The sequence below is a fragment of the Acomys russatus genome, chromosome 17 (genome assembly GCF_903995435.1).
Source record: "Acomys russatus chromosome 17, mAcoRus1.1, whole genome shotgun sequence".
In the NCBI taxonomy this organism is placed as follows: Eukaryota; Metazoa; Chordata; class Mammalia; order Rodentia; family Muridae; genus Acomys; species Acomys russatus.
In genome coordinates, this window is record NC_067153.1 from 2,902,334 (window position 1) to 2,928,985 (window position 26,652).

General features: G+C 42.5%; 1 protein-coding gene and 1 pseudogene across 1 annotated transcript in view; one reads left to right on the plus strand and one right to left on the minus strand.

The window, feature by feature from the left end:
• Positions 1-26,652, plus strand: part of Vps13b (vacuolar protein sorting 13 homolog B) — a 551,580-nt gene that overhangs the window by 393,363 nt on the left and 131,565 nt on the right. Inside the window, exon 36 of the mRNA XM_051159473.1 lies at positions 15,926-16,333. Within this exon, the coding sequence (XP_051015430.1) occupies positions 15,926-16,333 (408 nt within the window). The remainder of the gene's footprint in view (positions 1-15,925; positions 16,334-26,652) is intronic.
• LOC127201103 (ATP synthase F(0) complex subunit C2, mitochondrial-like) lies at positions 98-4,925 on the minus strand (annotated as a pseudogene).

The window sequence follows — 26,652 nt, forward strand, 5'->3', positions numbered from 1 at the left end:
CTTCCCCAAGACGTCCTGGGGGAGAAATAGGAAAAGGAGCTTGCAGGGCAGACGGGCTATGAAAGAACTGTGGGAGGTGCCAGTGGAGACAGCCGCTTCACATGGCGAAGAAGATGAGAAAGGCCACCATTAGGCAAAAGACCCCAAAGCCCACAGTCACATAGGAGAAGAGCTATTGCTTCAGGGAAGGGTTCCTGGCATAGCAATAATGAGGCTCCCCAAAACAGTCTCAACCCCAGCCCCAGAGCCAGCCACCCCAACTGCAGCAGCTCCAGCCCCAGTGAACTTGGCAGCTGGGTCGATCGATGTCCCTTGAAATGGTGCTGGTCTGGAAGCTGTGGCTATAGATAAGTGAGGTCAGAGGTCACTGGACTGCCACCTACGGGGCCTAATCTGTTGGCTCATGTGGTCATGTCAGCTCCCCTGCAGAGAGTTGCGGAGGACGGCTTAGCTGAGAGCGCTCCTGTTCAAGCAGCTGGTACCGATGAACTAGGAGCGGGCATACATGTTCAGGAGTGAGGGGCCAAGGCAGGAGAGCTGCTCCCATGGTAGAGAAGACCAGACATTGAAACTTCTAAGATATTGAATTGATGTAATTATTCTCCAACCATAGCTTATATGTTTGAGTTTGTTTTTAGCATCTCTGCAGATGTGTTTTGGTTGTTCTGAGGTATGGCTGAAAGACTGTATTTCTACCATACTCCAGGTGAGGTGGGTGCTACTAGCCTAGACCTTTTGTAGCGAAATGTTTTGGTTTTGGTTTGGTTTTGCATTTATTTGTGTGGGTGTGGGTGTGCACATGTGTGCACAGTGTATTTGTGACGGTCACCAGACACCATGCAGAAGCTGTTTTGGTCTTAGTGATGGGACTAAAGGCGTCAGTGTGGTAGCACGCGCCTCAGCTGCCCTTCACATCACCTTGCAGGCCCAGGGGGTTTATATGCCTGATTACAATTCTTTTTAGATTTCTGTGTAAACACACATTATTTTCCATCGTAAGCGATTCTTTTCCAAAAGCACCAATCAGTTTTTTCACAGCCACACTAGAAACAAAGGAAAATCAAGCTTTAGAGTGCTTATTTTATTATGAAAAACACCAAATGTGGTTTAAGTTCTTTAAAGTCTAAAACATTTTTGTCAAAAATACATTTGTTTGTTTGTTTGTTTATCTTGAATTAAGGGAAGGTGATTTGGAATTGTATGTTAGCGCTGTGGCATTCCCTCTAAAACTAGCCTAACAACTGACAGGCAGTAGGGTTAATTGAAAGAGCATCACAAGGCACATTAAAAAATATTATGTTGTACATATTGGCAACTCGATAGAATTAGGGGAGTTGGTTTTGTTTTCTTGTTGTTACGTAGTGCAGTTCTAAGAGGACTTTTATTTGTGCTAGGACGAGGCAACAGCTGCAGCCTGTACTGTTCTCCACCACCGTTTCTTCACTTTGAAAGAAGTAATAATGCAAGTAACACAACATATAGCAGATATGCTTCTGACTTTATTGGGAGCATCAGTGTTAGCATTAAAATCTTTTTGCAGTTAGTTTTTTAAATCTGTGCACATCAGTCATTACCACAGAATGTCTTCCTGCTACACCTCAAACTTGCTTCTATTTTCTGTTGCTTGTTCTCTGGGCTGCATTACAGCGACAGTAAAAATTAGGACCCTGAAATGTAGAGGGGAAACTGATTGTAAGTGCCTACCCTTCATGTCCTCAAAGGATTGCATTCAGCCTTTGAAATCCATTTTGAGGCTTATTTTCTCTCAACAAGATGGCACAAACAGCGCATCCTTAAAGTTTAGCCTTTAAACTTGTAATGATCCTGAGTTGTTGAGTATTCCTTTATGTTTGTGTCCCTTTAATAGTTCCTTAGACAAGCGACAATCCCACCCTCTAAATCACAAGCTCCCTGAAGATCCCCCCAAGCCCCACCCCCTTCCTCAGAGGCAAACAGCTCCCATTAGCAAGGTCAGTGGCTTGGAGAAACTCACAAAGCAGCAGCTACCACCAGCTCTGGAACCGTATTTCCAGCAGGTGAGAGATTAGTTGGAACAAATTGGAACCATTGCAGTTGAGATATCCTGGTTTCTTTCAACCTGTTTTTAAAATGTCGTCATTTTAATACACAATGTAAGCCCCGAGGAACAGTCCACAGCAGGTTAATTTGAAGCGTATGATGTGTCACTGCCCTCAGCTGACATGAGCTCTGTTCCATGTGTGAAGCCATAATAAATCCATTCCCAACCGAGGAAAATTCCCCGTGAGAAGGTGAACTGATCCCGGCCTCACACTGGCATGCTAGCCCTATAATTGAAAGCAGGGCCACCTGTTCCCAGGACAGTTAGCCTGCAGAGAAAAAATTAGTGTTAAATCAGATATGTCTTATATTGAAAAGCCACTCATTTTTGCAAACTCAAATTCAGCTGTGGACTGCTCACTGTGACGTCACACAGAAATGTAGGAATGTGTTTACTTGAGTTCAGTTCAAAGTTTTGTTAACCATAGCCGCCCTTAACTTTGAAATGATTTTTTTTTTTTTTTTATTTAATCAGAGCTGACACGTAAGCAGAACTGGTAAAGATGCAGACTTTTCTGATTAACTCAAGGTCATTTGTAAAGACATGTGGCTCCCTGGGATTTTTTTTTTCCCCAACTGATCTATTGCACAAAATTATTGAACCACTGTCACTTTAGCCATGAAGTGACATTTGAATGACAACAAAGAACAAAAGTGTCAAAGTGGGATATCAATCCTGAGTCTTTTTTGGTTTATTATGAGTTAATAATTAACATACCTCATTCATCATATCATCGAAGTAACCAGACTATATCAAACACAGCTTCTGCAGTGCTTGCCTTTCTGTCCATCTATTCTACAGTGTGTTAAAACAGCTACTAAGGCCTTTTTCTTCTAAACGAGTTTCTTGTTGACTTTTTCCTGTATAACATGTTCATTAATTTTCCCATCTAGTTTTCAGTTTTTCTCATTTCCTTTTAGTTTTGGGATGGTTTCTTTGTGTGTGTGTGTTTGTGTGTGTGTGTGTGTGTGTGTGTGTGTGTGTGTGTGTGTGATGTTTTAGCTTTCCTGGTGGGACTCTGCTCTTATGTTCTTCTGTTGCTAAGTCCATTACTCAGTGGAAGCTAATTTAGGTTATTTTAAATTTTAAAGCTGTGGAGCGTATGTAAGATATCTGAAGAAAGTACACTCTTGCCATTCTCAGCGCATCCTCAGCTACGGAGGGGTTATGAAGAAGTTTTTTATAAAATATCATTATATAAAATAATATAAAAGGAAAAAGAACCTATGTTTTTAGCATTACTCATTCATTTATTGTGTATCCACACGCTGCCACACAAGATAGCAAGTATAAAACAACTTGCAGAACTCAGTTCTGTTTTCCACCATGTTGGGTTCAGGGACCAAAGTGAGGTTGTGGTAGCAAATGTCTTTATCTACTGAGCCATCTTATTGATCTTTGAGGGTTTTGGTTTCTTTAAAAAAAAAAAAAGATATAATTTTTAAAGGCAAGAAGATTCAAAGTAAAAGAAGGGGGGGGGGGGGCCTGAAGCCCCAGCTACCTTCTCTTGATACTGCCCTAGTACTCACTGGAAAAGAGGCCATTTCTTCAGTCTCAGGCGCTGGTTTGATGCAGTTTAGTGCCACTGTAGTGCTCACATGTATATTTAAGAAACATAAACCAGTTAATAAAACCCTAAGAGCCTTAATTTCTCCACTTCCCCAGCCTATGGGTTCCTATTCCAGTGTCAAAATATTGTCATGGCTTATTTTCCCATGATTTATCTAAATAAAGCCATAAACTTGAATCTAAGCTGACAGCCAAGGAAAGACCAACTGTTTCTTTTTTATTACTATTAAATTTAGTTATTCACTTTGTATCCTAATTTCAGCCCCTCCCTCCTCCCCTCCAAGCCCCACCCTTCCACCCTCTTCCCTTTCCCCATCCTCTTCTCAGAAAAGGGGAGCATCCCCTGCCCCTCCCCATTCCTGTACCAACTCACCGTAGCACATCGAGTCACCTCAGGACTAAGCACGTCCTCTTCCACTGAGGCCAGCCAGGGCAGCCAGCTAGGGGCAAGTGATCCAGAAGCCAGCAACAGAGTCCATGTCAGAGGCAGCCCCCTCTCCACTTGCTGGGGGACCCACATGAAGACCAAACTGCCCATCAGTTACATATGCGAACATTTTTATTATTATTTTACCCCTAGTTTTTCAATTATAATTCATATTTTTTAAAGAAATGCAAAAAATGTGTTGTGCTTAAGTTTTTTTGTTTGTTTGTTTGTTTGTTTGATACAGTCCGTGCTGACCTAGAGTTTCCTATATATAGGACTTGAAATCACAAAGATCAGACTCCCTCTGCCTCTCAAGCACTGAGATTAACAGTGTGAGCTGCCATGTCTGCCAGAATGGGTGATTTTTAACAAGAGTGATTTCTTTTTGAAAACTGCATACATGCATGCAATTATCCTGTTCACTCATATCTCCTTCCCAACTTGATGTCTTTTTTTAAATAGCCTACTAAATCCAATTATTGCTCCCCATGTGTGTATGGACGTGGAGTCACCCACTGAGGCATAGGCAGCCTACCAGTGCTTCCCCCAAAAGACAAGTGACGCTCCCCCCAGAAACCATCATTTGCCATTCACTCCTTAGCTGGGAGTGTGGGCTCTGGGGGCTCTCTCCATCTCATGCTGGAATTTTCGCTCTCTTGATGATGTAGAGGTCTTGTACAGTAACCAAGCGGTGGTGAGGTCCTGTGAAGCCGTGTGCTTCACAGCCAGGGGTTCGTAGCGCTTCTCCCCATCCTCTCGCTCTTCCATTCTTCCCACCCCTTCTTCCTTAATGTTCCCTGAGCCTGGGGTATCTGGGGCTGAGCGCTCACAGCGGCTTCCATTCAGCATGTTGGACGGTACTGCCTCTGCATTCACCACTGCCCCTTCAGTAGAAATCTTCGCTAACCAAATGAGAGCAGCACAAATCTATAGATATAAATATAAATATTTAGAAAGAAGTTTAACAATATGCCATTTAGCAAAACCACATGAATAGGTTCTCCCTTAGGGCCTGTGACTTCCCTAGACATATTTTTTTTTAACCATGTTTGTGGTGCCAGGCATGAATTTCCTTCTGTAGACCAGACATCAAATCCAGTCAAGAGAGAGTTTATTATTCACATAAACAGTGTTTTGACTACTGTACCAGTAGGCACATATTGCTTATGTGATGGGTTGTTGTTGTAGTCTATAGAGTCCGGTCTAGGTAAGAACACTGATGTCTTTTCTCCTCTAGCAACCCAGAGAGCACTTTCTAGCTGGATTAAAGCTAACCTGCAAGGATAGCATTTTCTAGTCAGTTCACAATTGATTTTTCTGTGTCCTGCAACGGAAGTGTTTGGTGTTTTTAGAAGTAGGGTCATACCATCTAGTTATGATGAGCAACGAAGAACAATTAACAATAGTTTGTCCAGGGTGCTTCTGGGACCTCACTGGCCAACAACTCATGATGAGGCTAACTTGTACATGGCACTGAGATATTCATTTCATAATCCATGTCTTCTAGAATCAGTATTGTGCACCCATGAGAGAACCTCTGCTCAAACTCTGCTTTTTAAAAACCATGCCGTGCGTAGTTATTAATTAGTAGAAATCCATATGCTTCATATGCATTTAATTTTGGTTAGCCTACTCTCTACCTTATATTTCTCTTGTTCCCCTAATCCCACCCTCCCCCCCCCCCAACCTTTAGTTCCAGGTATTTTCATCTTCCCAGTGCTTTCATCTGCTTGGTTGGCAATGCATTTTGGAAGGCAGCTAGTAGATTATAGGTGAGAGGAAAATGGAGAAAGGAAATACCAAGACCAGAAAGGTTCAAGCAGGTAGTGGGGCAATAGTGATGGGGGCTGGTAGGGAAGGGTTAACCACAATTGTGTGTGTGTGTGTGTGTGTGTGTGTGTGTGTGTGTGTGTGTGTGTACATGAAAAAACTGATTTTTATTTCAAAAACTTGCTTTTTGTAACAAATTTTTCTTGCATAGAATCAGTAATGCATATTAGAGGGCAGGAGCATGGTCCTCTTTGAAGGTCTCACAATGGTGCCTGTAGAAGACCTCCCCTCTCTGCTACTTAGCTCAGGAAGAGGACCCAAAAATTGCATACACTGCTTATGGGGATGAAGAGGTGATACCAGCATCAGTGATGTCAATACACAGCAGTTGTTTAGACTTTCTCACTTGTTACAGAGCTTAAGTCTGTCAGAATTTATTTCCCTATGAAAGAGAATGACTGCGAAGGCTAGAGAGGAAGAGAAAAGAAACAGGAACCAGCTTCTAACTTCTGCTCACACAGCTCGCTCTGACTGACTCTGGTCCTGCAGCTTCCCAAGGGCACAGTCCTGGGTCTTTTTATGTCTGTACAGTAACCTCAGCCACCTCTTCTATTTGAACAACTTCTAAACATCCCACCTTAGTTTTGTCCAGTGCTAAGACTGCCTCTCCATCTTCCATTACTGAAGCATGCTCTCATCTCATCAAGTCATTTTTCTCCCTTCCTCTTCATCTCTTCCCTTTCTATAGTATTAAGATTTCTTTACAACTACTCATGTTGTTCCTGTGTCCTTTCACCACTGCATTGTCATCCATAACTCATTCTTCTTCCACTCAAGTCCTTTGGAGTGGTCTTACACCATGCTTACTGCTTCCCTGTGCAGGCGTATGCCTTCTGCCCTCCTCAGTCAGCTCAGAGAAGCTCTGCCTCTGAACTCTACTTTTACTTAACAGTCTGCCCTTTAGCTTTCTAGATTAGCCTCCTCTGGCAGATTCATGAGTCTCGACCTCCTTGCCAATTCTCTTGGTTTATCAAGTCAAAACTTTCCTCACCCTGCCCTCTTCCCTCTGTGTTTCCCAAGGTAGATTGGTTTTTGTTCATTTGTTATTTGAGTCCCGTCTGCTTATTTAAGTGAGACTGTGTTGTATAAGTTTTGTGCCATTCCATCAGGATACAGACGGTATCTGAGGAACTCTTTGTATGGTGTTTGCAGACTTAAATTTATGAGATGTTTTAAATAGCAGGTTCCTAGCTCTTACATTTCTTTTTGATATATTTATTAGCTGTCATAGTTCTGCAAAGACAATCAGTCACTCACCTACTATTTGGTTACTCTATAGTGTCTGTCATCAAAATACAGAATAAATGCTTAATCCTTTCTCCTTATTTATCCATTTCAAATGTGTCTCCCTCATCCCAATGATGGTCAGTTTGGTGGTACTGTGTGCTATTAATTTAAACTTACTCTTTTTAATGATGTGCATGTTGTCACATCACTGGCCCTTTGAATCCTGATGCTCACTCTCAGGAATCCATGCTTTCTCTTCGTCCACCCATGTCTATTCTAATGTCGTTCCCCCATTAATTGCAGTCCTAGCCCTGGTTCCTCTGGTAATCCTGTCCCTTCCCTGTGTCACTCACTTCCAGGGAGCCACTCTGATGTCAGTAGTTGCTTTTTTTCACAAGCAGCTTGATAATCTAAATTTCACTAACTTTAACTCAAAACAATGTTTGGTTCTCTCCAGAAGCTCTATGCATTGTCTCCAAGGATGAGTATATGTAACTGTTGAGTAGAGCAAAACAAACAAAAGACATAGACACCAAACAAACTGCCAAAATTACTGGAACATGTGATATATTAGCCCCTTCTTAGCTTCCTTTCTTGCCACAGTGACAACTTCGGGAAGGACAGGTTTACCTTGGCTCCTGCTCAGGACTTGCGGTGTATGTGGCTGGGAAGGCATGGCAGCAGGAGCAGCTCCTGTCCGTGGTAATGCGGAGGCTGCCTGTTCACAGCTCAGTCCATCAGGAAGCAGAGCCTTTCTCTTCTACATCACTGGCCTCCAGTCAGACTGAGAATCCAGATTAACAACTGTGTATCCTTGAGGAGAGATGTTCGCTAGATGAATTTAGTCCAATACATTCACATTAGAAAACTAGTGAGTCACCTTCTAATCAAAACTTCTGTGTCGTGGTTTGAGGTAGGTCAAGGAATCAAATAAAAAGACATTGCTTGGTCATAAAAACATACAGCTAAATAATTGCCATAATAGTGATGGTGGCAGATTACAGTGAAAGCAACAAGGAATGCTACTGGCTGGTTCAAGTCAAGGTTGCCAGTTTATGCCAGCAGCACACAGCACAGAACATACCCACTTCCCCTCGTGCACTGCTGTTAATTGGCAGGCTCAGGTCTGCCACCGCATGCCCACCTTCAATGAGAACACACTGATTTCACTGTTGTCAGCAGCTTTCTAGGTTCTAATTCTCATTACTGACTCCGCAATCTCCATTATCCGCTGTCATTAAGAATATATTTACTCGAACAGTATAACAAAAATCAGAGTTTGAATTATTGAGTGAGAGAAAATATGTAAGCCCCTGTAGTAAGAGGAAAATGCATTATAACTAAGTAATAAAATATTTTATTAAAATTGTCCAGGAAGTTGAGCTAGTTGATGCATTTTTTTAGTTCTGTGTTTTGCACTCTTCTCCCTAAGGTAGGACTAGGACCAGCACTGTCCCTGTCTGCACAGCTGCCTAGGTGCACTGTTTTCCAACTAAGCTTTACTTGTCTAAAATAAAATAGTGTCTTTTACAAATAAAATTCCAAAAGAAGAAACACTTAGCAAAGGAGCTTTCCTTCTTAGATGTTATGATTGAGCATAACAAGCCATATTGAACCCATCGGGCTTTCGGTAAGAGATTTCATAATACATCATAAATGTAAGTAACATGATGACTAATGGGTCAAGTCAAGTTGGAACATTTTAAATGAGAAAATAGCTGGAACCATTTTCAGGAAACCTTTCCAGTTGGTGTCTGGTCCCCCACAAGGTGTGCATTACCATAAACTGGGGAGAATCACCTCTGGGGCTTGAATTCCCACTCTGTTTTCATTATTGTAATATGATTCTTTCCCTCTCACTGTTAAGTCACCTTGTAGGGTGATAGAAGCATGAAATAACTGCAATTTCTTTGTATTGGCCTAATCTCCTTTTAACTCAATAGTCAGTCCATCATTCTGTTTCCTGGTAGCTGTTCAGAAAGTTTGGAAGGGTAATTAGGATCTAATAATTGACAGCCATGGGTTTATTTGGTAACTTAAAGATACAAAATACGTTCCAGGCTTGGTGAGAAACTTGATCTGGCAGACAAGATGACTCAGCTGGGACATTATTTTACTATATTTTCCTAAAATCTAAACTTTGAAAATAGTCCATTTATTACAGTTCAGTAAGGATTATGAAAGAATTCAAAACTCTCAAGTCCAAGAATCTGATAATAATTGGAATAAAGCCACATTAACAGTCTGTGCTGATTCCAGTTATGTGTGTGTGTGGTTACTGTGCAGTGTTATTCTGTAGAATCCTCCACTGTGTCTCCGTTGAAAACACTCTGGGTCTATTTCTTTTATGTTTTTATTTTAGCGATGAGATTGCTGTATTTTATCAATTTGAACAGCAAAAAAATGTATGCCTCTATTTTTATTTTTCTTTGTTTATACATAGTAGGCATTTTAAAATATTTTCCCTTTTCTAAATATATTCTCCTTGTTCTTATGAAACTTACTCATCATGAAGGCACTAATTTTCTCTCTCTCTCTCTCTCTCTCTCTCTCTCTCTCTCTCTCTCTCTCTCTCTCTCTCTCTCTCTCTCTCACACACACACACACACACACACACACACACACACACACACGTCTGGCTAGCTTAATGATGTGAAAGTCTACTGACTCTTGGTAGCATAACTATCGTCACAAATTTATTGAATGAGAGCCATGACAATTGTCATGTCAATGGAAGAATTCAGACGTGCTGCTGAGATTTATGCACCAACACATGTGCCAGTTGATTCATGGCTCTGCTCACCCTGGTATGTGCTTCCTATTTCTTAATGGACCTGATACTCAGGGAGGAATACTGCCTTGTTTATTCCATTTCACCATGCTTTTCTTACTTCCACCCATCCATTCAACTTGCCCAAAGGGGGCTACCCTAGTAACAGTGTCCACATGCACAATAGCATGTACTTTTCAAGCAGGGTGGCTCTACAGTCTTCCTGTGGGGATCAGGCACAGGGAATCTGGTGGCTGGAAGGCATCCTGCACAGAGGTTGTACTGCATACAAACATAAAATTTCAAAAATGAATAATGAATAATTTTAAATGCCACCCTGTTTCTTCTTGGGAAGCTAGCATTACAGTTATCTTAGGCTATGTCTAGTATCCTAGAACTTCAGGCTTCTAAAGAGCCTTTCAAGTCAGGCGTGGTGGTGCACGCCTTTAATCTCAGTACTCGGGAGGCAGAGGCAGGTGGATCTCTGTAGGCAGGTGGCCTACAAAGTGAGTCTGGGACAGCCAGGGCTACACAGAAAAACCCTGTCTCAAAAAGAGAGCGGGCCTGGGAGAGAGAGGAAAAGAGAGCGTGCTCTCATCAGTTCTGTTGAGTGCCTAGGAGGATTTACTTGTGTTATCAAATTTGTCATCATCAAGAGACTGGAGAGCTGACCTACACAGGACTTGGCCGCAACTCCTGAGCATCAGGGGCCCAAGAGGAGCTCTGGTGTGAGGGACTCACTGAGAGATCATCAGTAAACCACACCTCACACTCATGAGACAAAATGGATGTCTAAGAAATGAAAACAAACTCAAATTATTTTTATTTCCTGAGGAATCTATGCTTCTGACTTGACTAAGGCATTAAGAGACTCCCTATGTAAGAAAGGATGCCCCACCATGCTGCTCAGAGATTCCTGGTTCTGCCCTGACGAGGCCCAACTGATCGTGTGTGCAGTGGTGATCTCCTGGAGTCTCGTACAAGACAATAAGAAAGGAACTGCACTTGCCTTTTCACTTTTGTACTATTGTTTGTGAATAAGTGCTATAGGCCATGCTTTCATCTGATTCTAATTCTCAAGTTTCAGTAAAATAAGGTCAATAATACAATTCAGTTACACGTATAGGTGAATGTGCCAAAATGACTAGATTTCTCAGTATATACATTTCTTTTTCTGAGTTAATCAGAATTTGATTTCTACTGATTAACAAAAGCCTACATTTAAGTTTTATTCTGCAATATGATCACAGTGTGAAGGACTGTAGTCATTCTCATGGTAAAGTATTGAGACGCCACCAAAGTGACCTGTGCTCTGAGTTTGATAACTAAACTGACTTAGGGTTAAAGCTCTGAATTTTCATCTACTACATCCTTTGATGTTAATAAATTTGATAATGGCGCTATAATTTTCCTAACATTTAGAAATGGTATTCCATCATTCTCAGCTTTTGAAAAGGAACCACCATGATGTCATCATTTACAGTTCAGAATAAACGTTGAACTGTCTTGTTGTGGGAACTCTGGGAGGAATGGAAGCGTAACTTGAAAACCACACTGAGACTTTCTCGGGAGACACTATATGGGAAAAGGATGCTAGCTCAGTGTAAAGCTAATTTTTGAATGAGGTCAAAATACCCTTTTCTTTTTGTATGCATATCCAACAATACTTGATTATAACATGCTTTATTTCATTTAATTGCTTTTGTGTCTTTTTCAGATATCATTGAGCAATATTTGCACCCTCTCTGGGTAGTATGTTATAATCATTAAAACACACACACACACACACACACACACACACACACACCATTCCAAGTCTAGTACATCTTTGTGCTTGAGTGTATGCTGGTATGCATTTAGGTGCGTGTGGAGGTCAGAGGTATTTTCCTCAGTCACTCTCCACATTATTTTTTTCTAAGGCAATGCTTGTCATAGAGCCTGCACCTTGCCAATTCAGCTATACTAGATAGCCAGCAAGCTCCAGGGATCGTCCTGTGTCCACCTCCCAATGCTGGGTCACAGGTATGCACTGCCACAACCAGCTGCTTCACATGCATGCTGGGAATTATTCTTTCCTGACATGGCTAGCTAGAGAAGCTCTGGGGATCACCTGTTTGCCCTGTCAGTGCTGAGGTTATGGCACTGCCCATAGTCATGTCCAGCTTTTTTGTTTGTTTGCTTGCTTGTTTGTTTGTTTTTCAAGACAGGGTTTCTCTGTGTAACCTTGGCTGTCCTAGACTCTCTTTGTGGAGCAGGCTGGACTCGACCTCTGCCTGCCTCTGGCTCCCGAGTGCTAGGGTTAAAGGTGTGCCGCAGCACTCACGGTTCATGCCCAGCTCTTTATGTTAGGTTCCAGCCATGCTATCTGGAGGCAAACACTGGTCCTGGCTTCCTTCCCAGTGTGTATGCCTTGTATTTTTTCTCCCCTTATTTTGGCTGTGGCTTCTAGTGTGACCTATGAGTGCTGAGAATGGACATCCTTACCTAGCTCCTGATCTCACGGGGAAAGTGTCTCATCTTTCGTAATTAGTTAGCTGGAGGCATAATGTGTATGTCATTTATCAGAGTAAAATATTACTCTGTGTTGGTGTCTTGCTTAGGAATTCTTATATTGTTTTCTGATATTCTTTCTTCATTAATTGATCTTTCTCTCTCTAAGCTACTAATAATGTTACATTAGTTAATCCAGTCTTGTTCCTATGAAATAAACTTGACTTGCTTGTAGATATTTTTTAATGTTTTATTTGTGTGTGTGTGTGTGTGTGTGTGTGTGTGTGTGTGTGTGTGTGTGTGTGTGTGTTGCATGTACATGTGGAGGTCAAAGGACCACTTGCAGGAGTCACGTCTGTCCCCATCAGGTTTGGCAGAAGGCTCCTTTACCTGCTGAGCCATTTTCCTGGCCCTTGATTGTGAGTTTCTGTATCTCTGTCGCTGAGAGACATTAGTATGAGTTTCTTACACTGACATAGCATTTTGAAATCAAGAATGATGATTCCATAAAATTGCTTCAGGACTAATCTCTCTTCTTCCATTTTCTACAACACAAGAAAATAAAGGACCATCCCATAGTCCTTCTGGATCCTAAAATAGAAATCTCTCCTTTACGCCCCTGTCTGCACATAACAATCATGTCTGGGGTGGCGGCTGCAGCTCTTCCAGGGCGATGATGAGGGGAAGTGCCAGAGGACACTCCTTTTGTTGTCTTTCATTTACCTTTTGCTTTTCAGAATCTTCAAAATAGCTCTCCTTGTCGATTTTACAGTTGTCATCTTTCCAGGGGGAGAGACTGTGGTTCTGTCTTCTCTGGGTTCCTAAAACAATATTTGAAGGAGTAAACAAAGTTAAAAAAAAAAAAAACTAACAACAAAGGGAAATGCACATTATGTACTTTAGGCATGTTTAATAACTTTGCTATGGAGAGTGGACAAAACAAATTAAAGCCAATTTTCCTAGAACTAGACACTTAGTTTATGTTCACATTGGGACCTGAGTATGTCCTATTTGGGTATTAGCATGTTTATACGGAACAATACAGAGAGATGGTCAGCTTGTCCCGTAGGAAGTCTGTAAGCAAGCAGTCTCAGGATGCAGGCATGTGGGAGGAAAAAGCTGCCATTGCTAGTGTTTGCACACACTTCAGTTTGTTCATAAACACTCACCCTTAAATTTCTGAGAAGAGCTTTTCCACGCCCCTCTTCAGCCTGGCCCTTATGTGGGCACTACTTATAAATAACTTATCTGTGCTCCTGGGAGCACTGTGGTAGCTGAGAGGTGAGGATCCATCTCATGGTAATAGTTGCCAATTTTCACGTCAGCCTTCCATGGATGACATGCCTATCTGCAGCCAGAGAAACTTGGATCACTTACCTTCACCAGTTGACTCAGAGGGCCTATGTGGGCAAGCTCCTCGATGAGTGACTACGTTGTTGTTATGGGGACAGAAGGAAGACTTAACTTCTATTTTCTTGGTGTGAAGTGGCAGAGAGCAGGGGAGCGTATGCACACAACTTTCCTACTTTGGTTGTATTTGCTTTCACTATTGCAGTCATCTGCTAAGATTGTTCTCTGATTCTTATTGTCATAAAGTCACTCACTGTTACTTGCTGTGAGACCATAGTATCTGTAGGCACATACAAAGGACTATGTACACAGAGCAGGTAAATGTGTGGGCCATTTCGACCATCTACTTTCTCCATAATATTTATCCTACTACTTTCTGTAGAACCCCAAATGTTGCAAGTCAAAAATACTATCTTTTAGTAGCATGTGTTACTGGTGAACTAAGTACCTACATGCAGAATGGAGTGGACCCCTGTCTCACACAGGACACAAAGAAGACCTAAATGTAAGAAGGAAAACTATAAACCTCTTAAAGGAGTCATACATATAAACTTCTGCCCTCTTATGTTAAGCAAATAAGCAAAATAATAGATGTGTTGGGCCCTACAAAAATTAAAATATTCAGTGTTGAGAAGCTGAAGATACTGTGCTAAAAGTTAGTGAAAATGAAGTGAAAAGACAATCCAATTGAATGGAATAAAATATTTGCAAATCATGTCTCTTATGACAGGGACTTTTAAAAACCCTCAATTAAAAAAACATTACAGTTAATAGTGAGCAGAGTTCAGGGCGAGAAATGGCTCAGTGGGTGAAGCACTTACTGCACACATCCCTGGAGATCACATACAGCCATGCAAAGCACACAGTCTGAGATCCCGGTGCTCTCGGCCGATGCAGGAGCCTCCCTGGGAGCATGTGTGCCAGCTAGGTGGGCATGTGCAGCAGCAGTGAGATGCTGCCCCAGAACAAGGTGGGAAGTGAGGGCAGACACTGCTCTCTGATCTTCATACATGAGCCATGGCATGCCTGCCCTGCTACACCTCTCTCTCTCTCTCTCTCTCTCTCTCACACACACACACACACACACACACACACACACACACACAGCATGAGCAGAGTTTAAATACTCACTTTCCAAACATTTATACAAAATCGACAAGAAGCACATGAGAGAGCATTCAACAAATGAGTCATTAGGGAAATCAAAGCAAGGCAATCAAAAGTAACGTGGATACACCTCAGACGGATGCTGATGCACAAAGGAAACAAGGCGCAAACAGCAAACATTTTCTGGTTCTATTTAGATGGAGTGTCCCCAATCAGCAAGTAATGCAAAGACAGAACACGGTGATTGTCTCGGGCTAAGAGTGGAGGAAAAGTAATGAGTGACTGCTGAGAGCGCTAAGTGTCACTGTCACTGCCTTAGTGACACTAACAGTGACTGTGTGTGTCTGTGGTTATAGTAATGACTTGAACTTGAAATGTAAATATATCAATAAGGTGTTTAAAAAATAATTCCTGGAGTTCCAAGCTGGCACACCTGAAAAAGGTGATAGACACAAGTATGACCTCAGGACACTGGGATCTAACTCCTTGCTAGGACATGCAAAGTGAGTAAGATGGAAAGAGAAGGCTAGTTTGACAACGATGACATTTGATATGTGTAAGTGGAACTATAGATTTAGGGAATGTCTATTACACTGATTGTAAGGAAATGCTTCAGTGTTTATCAGTGCAGAATATACAGCTAGTCACAGAGTCTCGTCTGGTTATCGCAGTTAATAATAGAGAAATGAGCACTTCTGCATAACCTTGGCAAGAAGAGGGTAAGGGAGGCAACTTGACCAGTAGATCCGTGATGTTTAGGATTGGCATTTTATCTCACACTATTCTGATCCTATGGGCAGTTCTGTTTCTTTGGGAGACCAACTACCAGTTTCAGGTAGGTACTAAACTGGAAAGGCTCCTTCAGTTTGCTATAGAGCCTGAGGGTAGAAGTAGAAATGACCTGTCCAGGTGTGGGCTTTGCCTGAGTGGCCAGCAAAACAGGCGTTTAAGCAGCTCACCAATAATGTTCCTTCAGTTAGCTGTGAGAAGAGCCTATAAGTCAAATGCAGTGCTCTGACACTTTGCTCTGTGTCATACAGAGAGCGCCAGTAACTCTTGGCTTCTCTTTTTGTAGCTGAAATCAACTTGGATGTATCCAAGCCTTTGAAAGCAAACTTAAGTTTTACCAAACTGGACCAGATAAATCATTTTTTAAAGAAGATAAAAAAGGCACACAGCTTTGCACATAGCAAAGAGCCTTCCATCCTGCCAGACTCTACTCTGAGTAAGCATGAGCCTCCCGTCAGCAAATGTTCCCGCGCAAAGTTGTCTAAGCCCAAAGCTCACTGCGATGGAGTGCAGAACACATCACTTCAAGAAAGCATGTGGAGAGCCATTTCCTGCTTGCAAAAAGTTTCTGTCCATACAACCCAGATTGTGGTCCTCATGGAAACTGTCCCACATCCTCATAAACCATGTGTGCTAGCCTCGCTGTCAAACCTCAGTGGGAGCCTGAGTGTCAAAGCAGCACAAAAAGTACCTGGTAAGTGACGGAGAAAGCAGGGGTAGCATGGAGGGAGGGGGCGGTGTGAAAACATCCTCTGTTAGCATGTGAAAGTGTAGAGTCCTTAGAGATGGGACCGTTTCTAGCTGATGGCCTTATTGCAGAGATGTTGATTTGCTTGGGGCTGTTGTCATTTTGTTTAGGTTGTTTGTTTGTTTGTCTGCCTGTTTTAAGAAATCCTGTAGGCCCTGTTGATTTCCAAGCCCCAAACTGCCCCTGTCCACCTCTTGAGGCACATTCCAGCCTTTGGAACTGTTTATTCCTAGCTTCCTTTCAGCTGAAATGGCTGCAGTGGAACAGCAGTGACTGCTTTTCACAGTGCAGTCTGTGATCACCTGAGCCCCAAGACCTTCCTCAGAATGCATGTGCTGGACCCCTAGCCAGCCTTACAAGCCAGGCGCTCTGGGCACAGAGCCCAATAATCTGTAGCTTGGTAAGCCTTGCAGGGGATTCTAATGCAGTACAGGGCGGCACTGGGAACAATTTGTGTTAAAAAGAAAAATTGCCGTGGTGGTAGATCTGCTCCACAAAGTGTCAAGCCAAAGCTCAAGTCTGTGAGAATGCCACTGACACATTTTGTCAGAGCAGCACCTGGCCTGGGAAAGGCTGTGCTTCTGTGCACAGCCCACCAAAAAGACCTGGCCTGCTGATGACTGCAGAGGGCAAGGAGCTAACTGGCCATGACAGCTCCATTTTTCTCTCTGCTACTATGACTAAGATGTTAAGTGCTTTTCCACTCTGAATCAGAAAGGGTGGGCACAAGGTATGTGAGGAGGAAAGTCAACACAGGCAGGAAGTAAGCATTTCAATCACAGAAGCTGCTCCTGCGGGGCTGAGAGCCCAGTGCCAGGAGTGTCACACTGGAGCAGTGGTCTCAGGAGGAAACCATGTATTTCCCCACAATCCTGTGAAAGAGTGGTGTCCTTTTCCATGGCCCTGTGTAAGGCGGGTGTGGACTGATTGTGTGCTAGATACATTAGTACTTAAGCTGTGTACCAAAAAGTAAGTAAATGGCAGCTGCAGACTAATTATAAGCTAGTTCTAGAGAGCCAGTTTGAGCACAGGAGTTTAGGAGAATTTTTGTTTTAACTTTTATAGTTGAGTAGTAATAATTTTAGGCCAAAACAGATGATTTCTTTCTTCCTCGCTGAAATAATTGTAACCAAGCCAGCTAAAAGCTCTTTACTTTTCCTTTGTTGTTTTTAAAGTTAGAAATGAAAAATGTAGAGTTTGGGGGACATGAAAGATTCTCAAATACTGGACACTATAGTGTCAGGTTCACTGTGCCCGTCCTCACACCTTCCTAAATGTTGGCCTTAATGGTGGCAGGGAAAGGCGAGGACCAGACATGAAGAACTTCAAATACACTGTGTTCTGCTGTGTGGGGACCCTGCTCTTTCCCACCCTCACTCCCTCGACACTCGCTCACTGCTTCTATTTTACCCACTTTTAAAGGCACTTATCCTTCATCATTGTTTCTTTATGATACAACTGAAACTCTTTATTTGGCCATATAAATGGTCTGTTTTTGTAATTTCCCCTTTTAAATTAGAAAAACTACATAACCCTCTTCTTTCATAAGTATGTCCTTTTATCTGTTAAACACAAAAATAGAAATCCCTGCTTTACTAAATATACTTGGTATAACTCTGCTGGGAAGTGTCCAGCAAACATTTTAAAATAGTTTTTTGTGTGTGTCACATTAAATCAAAACTGATGTTAGTCATTTAATTGAAAAAAATATTATTATGAAACTATAACAAAATTTAGTCAGCAAAATGTACTCAAGTGAGCAAGGCTGGGGCAGATTCTAGTTGTTCCTGAAGGCTGGCATCTAGGGGTCATAACTGAGAGGTTAGTCCATGGCCAGCTCTGAGAGGGGAAATAGGATCTCTTTCAGGAGCTCATGCTGCTCTGGAACTCACATTGAAGCCAGGCTAGCCCTAAACATGCCTTCACATCAGAATCACTACATACTTAAAAAAAAATAGTTGTAACTATAATTAAAAACAATAATTCAACCATTTAGCATTAATTTCATTATGTAGTTAGTTGTCTTCAAACTGCATGTTTTGCAGTTTTTTTTAAAAAAAATACATACAAATATATGTATTTGGTATAGATTGTTTGTTTTCTTTTGATTTTGTTTTGTTTTGAGACAGAATCTCATTATGTACCCCTGGCTGTCCTGGAACTCAAGTATGTAGATCAAGCTGCCCTGGGTAGGTTTAAAGGCATGCCATCACACCTGACAGTTTGGTAGAGTTTTGTTAAGTGGTGAAAATGAAAAAAATCACACACACACACCACCACCACCACCACCACCACCACCACCACCACCACCACCACCAGTAGTCATATTTCTTTTTGTACTTTCCAAGTGGTGGTGTTCTGTATTCAACCCAATTTTTATGGTATATCTTTGAGCTCAAAGGAATTAATGTCAGATTTTTATAGGTTGACTCTAATGCAGAAATACTTAACAGAGTCTTTGATTTTACAGTTTCTGTAACTATTGTGAGCATCTGCAGCAGCTGCTCTTCTCAAATTATTTGCTGAACCAAATTGAGCGCAGTGACAAAGTAGTCATCTCAGATGCACTATTAAACAGAGGGAGGAGTGGCACTGCGCACAGTATAGCATCTGCTGTGCACATGGCGTCCCATAGAAGGACACAAGATAAAATTATTGTCAAAATTTTTCATTAAAACCTCAACAATTCGCACTTGTTTATCCGAATCTGCATAGCTCCCCAGTGAGACAACACACTTGGGGTTTCTTTGGTTCTCGCTCACTTTCTCTTTGATCCTTTTTGATGTGCTGACTTTAATAAACACAGTCAAAAACACTGTGCAAGAACATCATGGAAAAAACTACAAAGGACCAGCCCGGCAGCAGAGCCCTGCTGATCCCTGACTTACGCAGGCTATTTTTAGAGAAATATTTTTTTAACACTCTTTATGTGACAGTGTTATATAAACAGGGAAAAGCAGCCCTTTCCAGATGAATTTTAATTTAAGAGCTGAAATAGATTTGTAATTCTAGAGGAATCCTATGTGCTAAGTAATTCTTAGAGAAACCCATTGGGAATGTGCTGTGGGCATGTTCCTTTACTTGTCAAGAGGACAAAAAAAAAAATTAGTTCACCTAATAAGTATATTTTTATCATCTAAGTTGTTAGAAACTTATGGAAAGTATGTGGGGAAGGGGAATAATAAAAGCATGAAACAGGAAAGCTAATATTTCTTCCCAAATGTTGTCAGTACATTTGTGCAATCTGGGGGGACTTTCCTAGTCATTTACTCATTTTAAAAATGCAACTGTACAAATCATGTACTGAGCTTGTTAAAATAATTCCCGTCTTCATTTTACAGAACAAAGTTTCTGCTTAAAATAGATAAGTAAATAGATGCTAGATTGATAGATAGATGATAGATAGATAGATAGATAGATAGATAGATCAATGATAGATAAAATAAGCCTCCAGTTCTCCTCAGACTCCTGTACTCTTTTGCAGTCCTAACCTATGAGTGTTTCCAGGCATTGAGTCTGTTACTACATGCTGCAGATGTCTGTGCAGCCATGACGCATATAACTAGCTCTTCTCTCTGCTAGGATATTTATGTTCTCCCATGTGCACTAATGAAATTGCCTTCACCATCTGATTGGAGAAGATGTGATACTTGTATTCTTTTAGTTGGTACGTGATATTACAGGAGATCTAAGGAGGGCTTTGCCAGTAACAAGAATCCCTCTCAGTTAGAAATTACATCTTAAATTTGGAAATATTTTAAGACCAATTTCTTTGTTATCTTTTAAATCTAACTCATTGTAGAATATGTATTTTTAAAAGTTGCCACTTCCCCCCAACATGGGCAGAGTGTGGTCCTCTTTTGCTGTTTGAAGCATGTCATTTCGGAGACACGCAAAGTATGTAATTATAAATTCTGAGCTGGCAGCCAGTCTCTTTCCATGAGAGGGTGGGGACTGACCTCACACTTTCGCTCCCCTGTCAGAGCAATTTATGGCTCTATTAGGATGGCACGCCTTAGATTTCTACAAACAAGAGTACACATCTGAGAGCTGTGAAATCCCTGGACTTGAGTTTTCCTTGCTCTTTCCCAGGGGCAATTACATTGGCAGCCTCCATATAGACAAAGACAAGGGAAACATGACATGAACCGCTTGATGACCCAAAGGGAAAGAACCTGAGTGAAGACATTTGGTTGGCATTTAGAATTGGAAAACCACTGACAGGATTCACTGGCCATGGAGAGATTGAGGACTTTTCTCCCAGGCAGTAAGCAGTGAGTTGAGCACACTGTCAAAGGAACAGTGGCTTAAATCACTTTCCCTGCCCTTGCTGCACTTAACTTTCTATATATACGAAACGTGGGGAGAAAGGAAGCAGAGCCTTTCTTTTCCATGTAGAGGGCCTCCCTCAGTCAGCACATTCGTACCCAGCACTCCTGTCATGCACGGAAAGTGCAACCAGGTTACTGACACAAAGTGGAGCCCGCTTTTCCCACTGTGCGTAGATATCTTGAAGGAAGGCTGTAAGGCATCCTCATGGCCTTTGCATCCTTCAGAGATGCAAGTTAGCCTGATGGGAAATAAAGCATTAAATTAGATCCCACTACCTCAAATCCTGGGCTGCGGCAGTGAGCCATTTATAGCACCCCGAAGACCCTTGCTGCTTTCAGAAAGAAATGCATCTCTTTCCAGGGTCTGAATGATAAGAAACTAATTCCATGACGGTAAAAGACAGAGGGCAAGCTTAACTTTTAAGGATACACTGAGGATGGAAGCATAAATAAAGGTAGTTGACAGCTATGCAAACCACCAAAAACCCTTAATGAATACTGGGTGTGGGCATCAAGATCCTGTCATTTTGACACTCTGTCCCAAGTAGCTTAAGCCCAGCACTCAAGAAAACGTGGAATGCTCACTGGTCTGTAACATCTGGGATTTTATTTGTCACTTTGGAGTACCTGGCAAGCGCAAAAGAAAGGGTAAAGGAGGATTATCTTGACAATGAGATGAGTTACCGAATCCTGTGATAATGAGAAGCAGAACAGCTCTAATGCCTTTCTATAGTCCCTGCGGTAGAGGTGCGTTTATGGGTTTGCAGAAGTAAAATGCAGGCGGGCCAAACAGACGGCCTGGAGTCCACGGACACAGTCCCTCTCATCCCTGGACTGAGCTCCACTCGCGGTCCCAGGCACAGTCCCCCTAGTACTCTGTAATACGCTCAAAGTCACTACTTATCAGCTGGCAGTGCCTCTTTTTCACTTATTTGTATTTGTGAGGATAGTTTTCTGCACATTCTGGTAAATTATTGAGGCATTCCCCCAAAAGTAGGAGGGTCTAAACTTGAAAATAAAAATTATTACCATTCCTCCTCCAAATAATACATATTATTGCTCTGCTATGATGAAAAATAAAATATATAACTATGAGACCCAACATTTAAATGTTTTGTCTCGTTTTGGTTTTGCTGTGATTGATATAATGCGTTAAGTAACTATTGGACAACAATGAACAGTCTCAATCCTTCGGAAAGGTCGCTTCATGTGGCGTGTGTGATGTGGAGAGTGGGTGGGTGCACGTGCCACAGAACACTTGTGAAGGCCAGAAGACAGCTCTATGGTCTCAGCTCTAATTCTCCATCTTTAAAGGGGTTCTGAGGATCAGAGTCAAATCGTCAGTGAGTGCCATCACCTACTGTGTCATCTCACCAGCCCAGAAAAGGGCTTTTCTAACACACACACACACACACACACACACACACACACACACACTGAATAGCTATGAATGTTTAGTGTTTGTAGAATAATGACTTTTGCTATTTGGACATGTTTATACAGAAGTCATTTATTTTGTTGAAACAATTATGTCCCTGCCATGTCCAGATCTTTAACTTTGTGATATGTATTTGTTCTGTGACAAAGAGCTATGTCCATAAAACGCTCATCATTTGTCAGGTACATTCTGTATTTCAGTGATGGTTGGTCCCCAAATCTGCCCAACCAAAGTCATTTAAAAGTCACAGTATGGGAACTTCAGAGAAATAGAAGAAAACCAGTGTGTTGAATCTCTAATGTATTTGTTTCAAGGCTGCATGCAAAATGAGAGCTCTGTAGCAGGCCACAGAGCAGTGCTATCAGGGCGATCTCCTGTTAAGGGGTGGACATGGTGTACCTGCCCAGCCTTTCTACAGGGAGATGCGCTCACAGCAGAAAGATAACCATCTCTGACTTTTTCTTCTGATTCATCGCTGACCTGAACTCCATTTGAACCTTGCTAGACAAAAAACAAGCAGAATTCCTGGCCCAAACTATAAAATATAATTAAGCCCTTTTGAAACGATGTGTAAAAGAACATTGCTGTACCCCCACTTATAACCACTACCACCACCACAACCAATAAAGCTAAATCAAGCACTGCCTGTGATGGATTAAAATAATAAATGTTCCTGGATTTCAGTGTTTGAAGTGCTGGAATAAAACAGGCTTCCAGCAGCCCGAGCAGCTGAATGTAAGAAAGACATTTATTAACGACGAGTTCAAGGATGTGGCCTGTTTTGTGTCACTGCTTTCTGTTTACCGTGTGTTACACATCTCTGATATTTTTACACAGCCCACGTGTGTCCATACAATAATGAGGAGCTTTTTTTAGCAAAAGCATTGTTAATTGTATAAATATGGTTCTCTTGGGAAATCTTCATAAGACTGTTCCTTTCTGATAGGAAACCCTTTACCATCAATATAATGCCCTGTGTAAATCCACATTCAAACTTTGTCTCTACCAATATTAATGGATGTCTTGCTATCAAATTTAGTTTCCAAATTCCAAAGTTAATCTAATTTCTTTGCAGAATGCTGTTAGCTCAAGTGATGTATTTTCAGCATAGTTCATAATAGTGACACTTGCCTGCCCTATATGATGCCAGGATACAGTGACGCAATGGTTTTTGTTTCAATTCATCTAGATTTGGTGGCATCTGGATAAAAACAACTGATCCAGACTTTACACATAATCACATTAAAACAGTGTGTTTGGAGAGAAGGAAGGGAGCCTTTAAGACAACAAAATCGCTCTCAGGTGACACGAAACCCATTGCACAAAGGTCGCTGTGGAGGCCTAGGAATTAAGTACTACAGACCTTTTCCTCGACGCTCTCCTTTGCAGCCTATTGATAGCACCTGTTAGTCCAGTGTTGTGTGAAATGGCTGTGTGGTGAGAGTCCCAGTCCTGAGACTGTGGGAGACTGGAAGGCTACGAGTAAACCTGCTCACCTCCATGCAGTTGTTTCTGTGACAGTATTGAGTTCCACCTGTGGCTACAGCAAATTGCCCTTTATCCATATGAGCAAGCAGGCTGTATGCTAGAGAGACTATTGAGGAAACAAGCCTGGCAGGGATGAATGAATTAAAACATATGAGACACTCTTTATACCCTGGCTGGTCCCCTACACCCACTCACTGGTTATGTTAGCGTAACATGCTGAGGCTGTACAAGAGAGCTGGGACAGGACAGCATTGTTTACAATTAAATTGCAGTACCCTATCTAAGATTGGGGTGCTTTTTTTAAAGTACTTTATTCAGATTACATCTCAATTGTTATCCCCTCACTTGTTTCTTCCCATACCCCCCCCTTTCATCCTATTCCCCTCCCCTAGGTCTGTGACAGAAGGGGAGACTTCCTCCCCCACCATATGGTCACAGCCTATCAGGCCTTATCCTGGTAGTCTCCTTACCCTTCCTCTGAGTGCCACCAGGCCTCCCCACCAAGGGGAAGTGGTCAGATAGGGGGCACCAGAGCTTATGTCAGAGTCAGTCCCCGCTCTCCACACAATTGTGCAGAATGTGCTGTCCATTGGCTAGATCTGAATAAGGGTCTAGATTTACGGCATGCATTGTCCTTGGTTGGTACAGTAGTTTGAGTGGAACCCCTGGGTCCAGCTCCACCAGCTTTCATGGTCTTCTTGTAGGTTTCTAGAACACTCTGGATCCTTCTATTTTCCTCATTCTCCCTTACCTCTCTCACCTAGAGTCCCAATAGGAAGTCCCAGTATCAAGTCCAATGTCCTGGTATGTGAAGACTCTCAGGGGACATCTCTGTTGGGCTACTGTCCAATTCAGGGGACATCTCTGTTGGGCTAGTGTCCAATTCAGGGGACATCTCTGTTGGGCTAGTGTCCAATTCAGGGGACATCTCTGTTGGGCTAGTGTCCAATTCAGGGGACATCTCTGTTGGGCTAGTGTCCAATTATAAGTGAATATACACTATGTGTACCTTTCTGGGCCTGGGTTAACTCACTCAGGATGATAAGATGAGAGTTTTTGTAAAGGAACAGAGTCCTTACCACATATTGACAGGATCTACTTGCCTGCTCCTCACTGCCTCTCCCTCCCTCTTTTTTTAATCTTTTCCCTCTCTCTCTGTGAACAAAACTGTCACCTGAATGTTGAAGCCATTGATCAATAAATGCTTGAGCTGAAAAAACTTTTAAAGCATAATTTTCTTTATGAAGAACTCCTTTGTCCTTTCCTTCCATAAAGCTTATGGTCCAAGCATATTACACTTAGATAGGCACGGAGAGAATAGTAACTAAAAGTAAAAACCTTAGTAGGTCTCCACAGCCCTGGTTTCAGATTTCTGAATATAGGTTATTTGAAACATTAAAATTATGTCATTGACTGCGAGGTACTATATGCCACTAAATGTCAAGGAATCCTGGGATTAAGCCAAGTGAGCTAGTCTTAATTGCCTTGTTTCGTTAAGCCTGAAAAGACAGAGATTTGTCCAAGGACATTTTGAAATAGAATGGACTTTCATAGCCTCTGTTTTTTTCTGTCGTATCAGACTTGTATTATGGAGACCAAGACCAGTGTCTAAGCCACCACAAGTCATTTTCCTTTCAGCGTTAAGTTTATACCCAATCTCCACCCATATGAGTGACTACAGAAATGACTTCAGCAGGCATGACAGCACGTACCTGCAAACCCAGCACTTGGAGAATGAGGCAGGAGGATCTGGAGCTCATGGCCAATATGGGCTACGTAAGTGAGACCGTGGCCACCCAAACAAAGATAAAAATAAATTAAAATGACCAAACAGTGCACCCAGCAGAGCTTTCTTCATGGAAATTGGCTACTGTGTTCATCTGAGAAACTATAAGTATTTTTGCCATCCTTTTCATCATCTAAAAAGGCTGTCGTGTATTCTTCAGCATGTGGTCAGGTGTGCCACAAGCCACCATCCCCAAAACAGTCATCATGGGAGCTATGGTGTGGCACACCATATACACTTTTGCCCAAACAGCTTTACTTGCAAATGTTCATTGCATTGAGTCATGGTCTGGTACGAGGCCTCTGCTTTCTGCTACGCTATCAATCCTGGAACCTTACTGAGACTCCGTTCTGATATCCTGCTGTTGTCCTGAGATATGGAGATCCTGCAGCTTTGTTTCTGCAAGGCAGGCCCCATTGCTCATGCGCTGGATCTCTGCCTTGTTGGTAGCAGGTTGTTCAGCCCACCAGCTCCCCACACTGCCCAGGTGCAGGGTGGAGCCAGCTCCCAACACTGCTCAGGTGCAGGGTGAGGCAAGCTCTCCCATCTGCAGGTAGCAGACATCAAGGGGCTGAGCAAACTCTCTAGCACCCAAGACACCATGGAGCCAGCTCTCCCCCTCTCATGTCCTCAGGGGCCAGGACCAGCTCAACTACCTGCTGCAGGGGGTTGGGGGTAGGGGAATACATCTCTCCTTCACCCATACCACCACACTGCAGACAGAGGCAGGGCCAGCTCTCCCACTTGATCCAGACCACCAGAGCAAGCTCTAATGTGCTGCCCAGGTGAGGGGGTGGGGCCATTTCTCCCACACTCACTCTATCAGAGCTGGCTTTCCTAGACCAATGCCACCAGAGCCAGCTCTCCCATGTTACCCAGGTAAGGGGCAGAGCCAACTCTCCCACTGCAGGCAAGGGATGTGGCCAGCTCAGCACAGTGCTTAGACATCAACATGGCCTCAAGTAGCAGCCCAGACCTCTGAAATCTGCATGGTCTTCTGTGGCAACATGGGCCACCTCCCAGAGCTTCTCCAGTTCCACCTCGCTCTGAGGTGTAAGATGTCTTGGCTTGGCTTTCTCTCCATCTCTCCATCACACACTCCCTCTTTCCTATCTCTCCACGTATTGCTCATCGTAGTCTCCCCAGGTGGGTGCTTGTGTGTCTCTAAGTTCTCCTATATAGAAAGGAGAAAAGAAAAACTTCCTTTTCTAACTTATTTTCC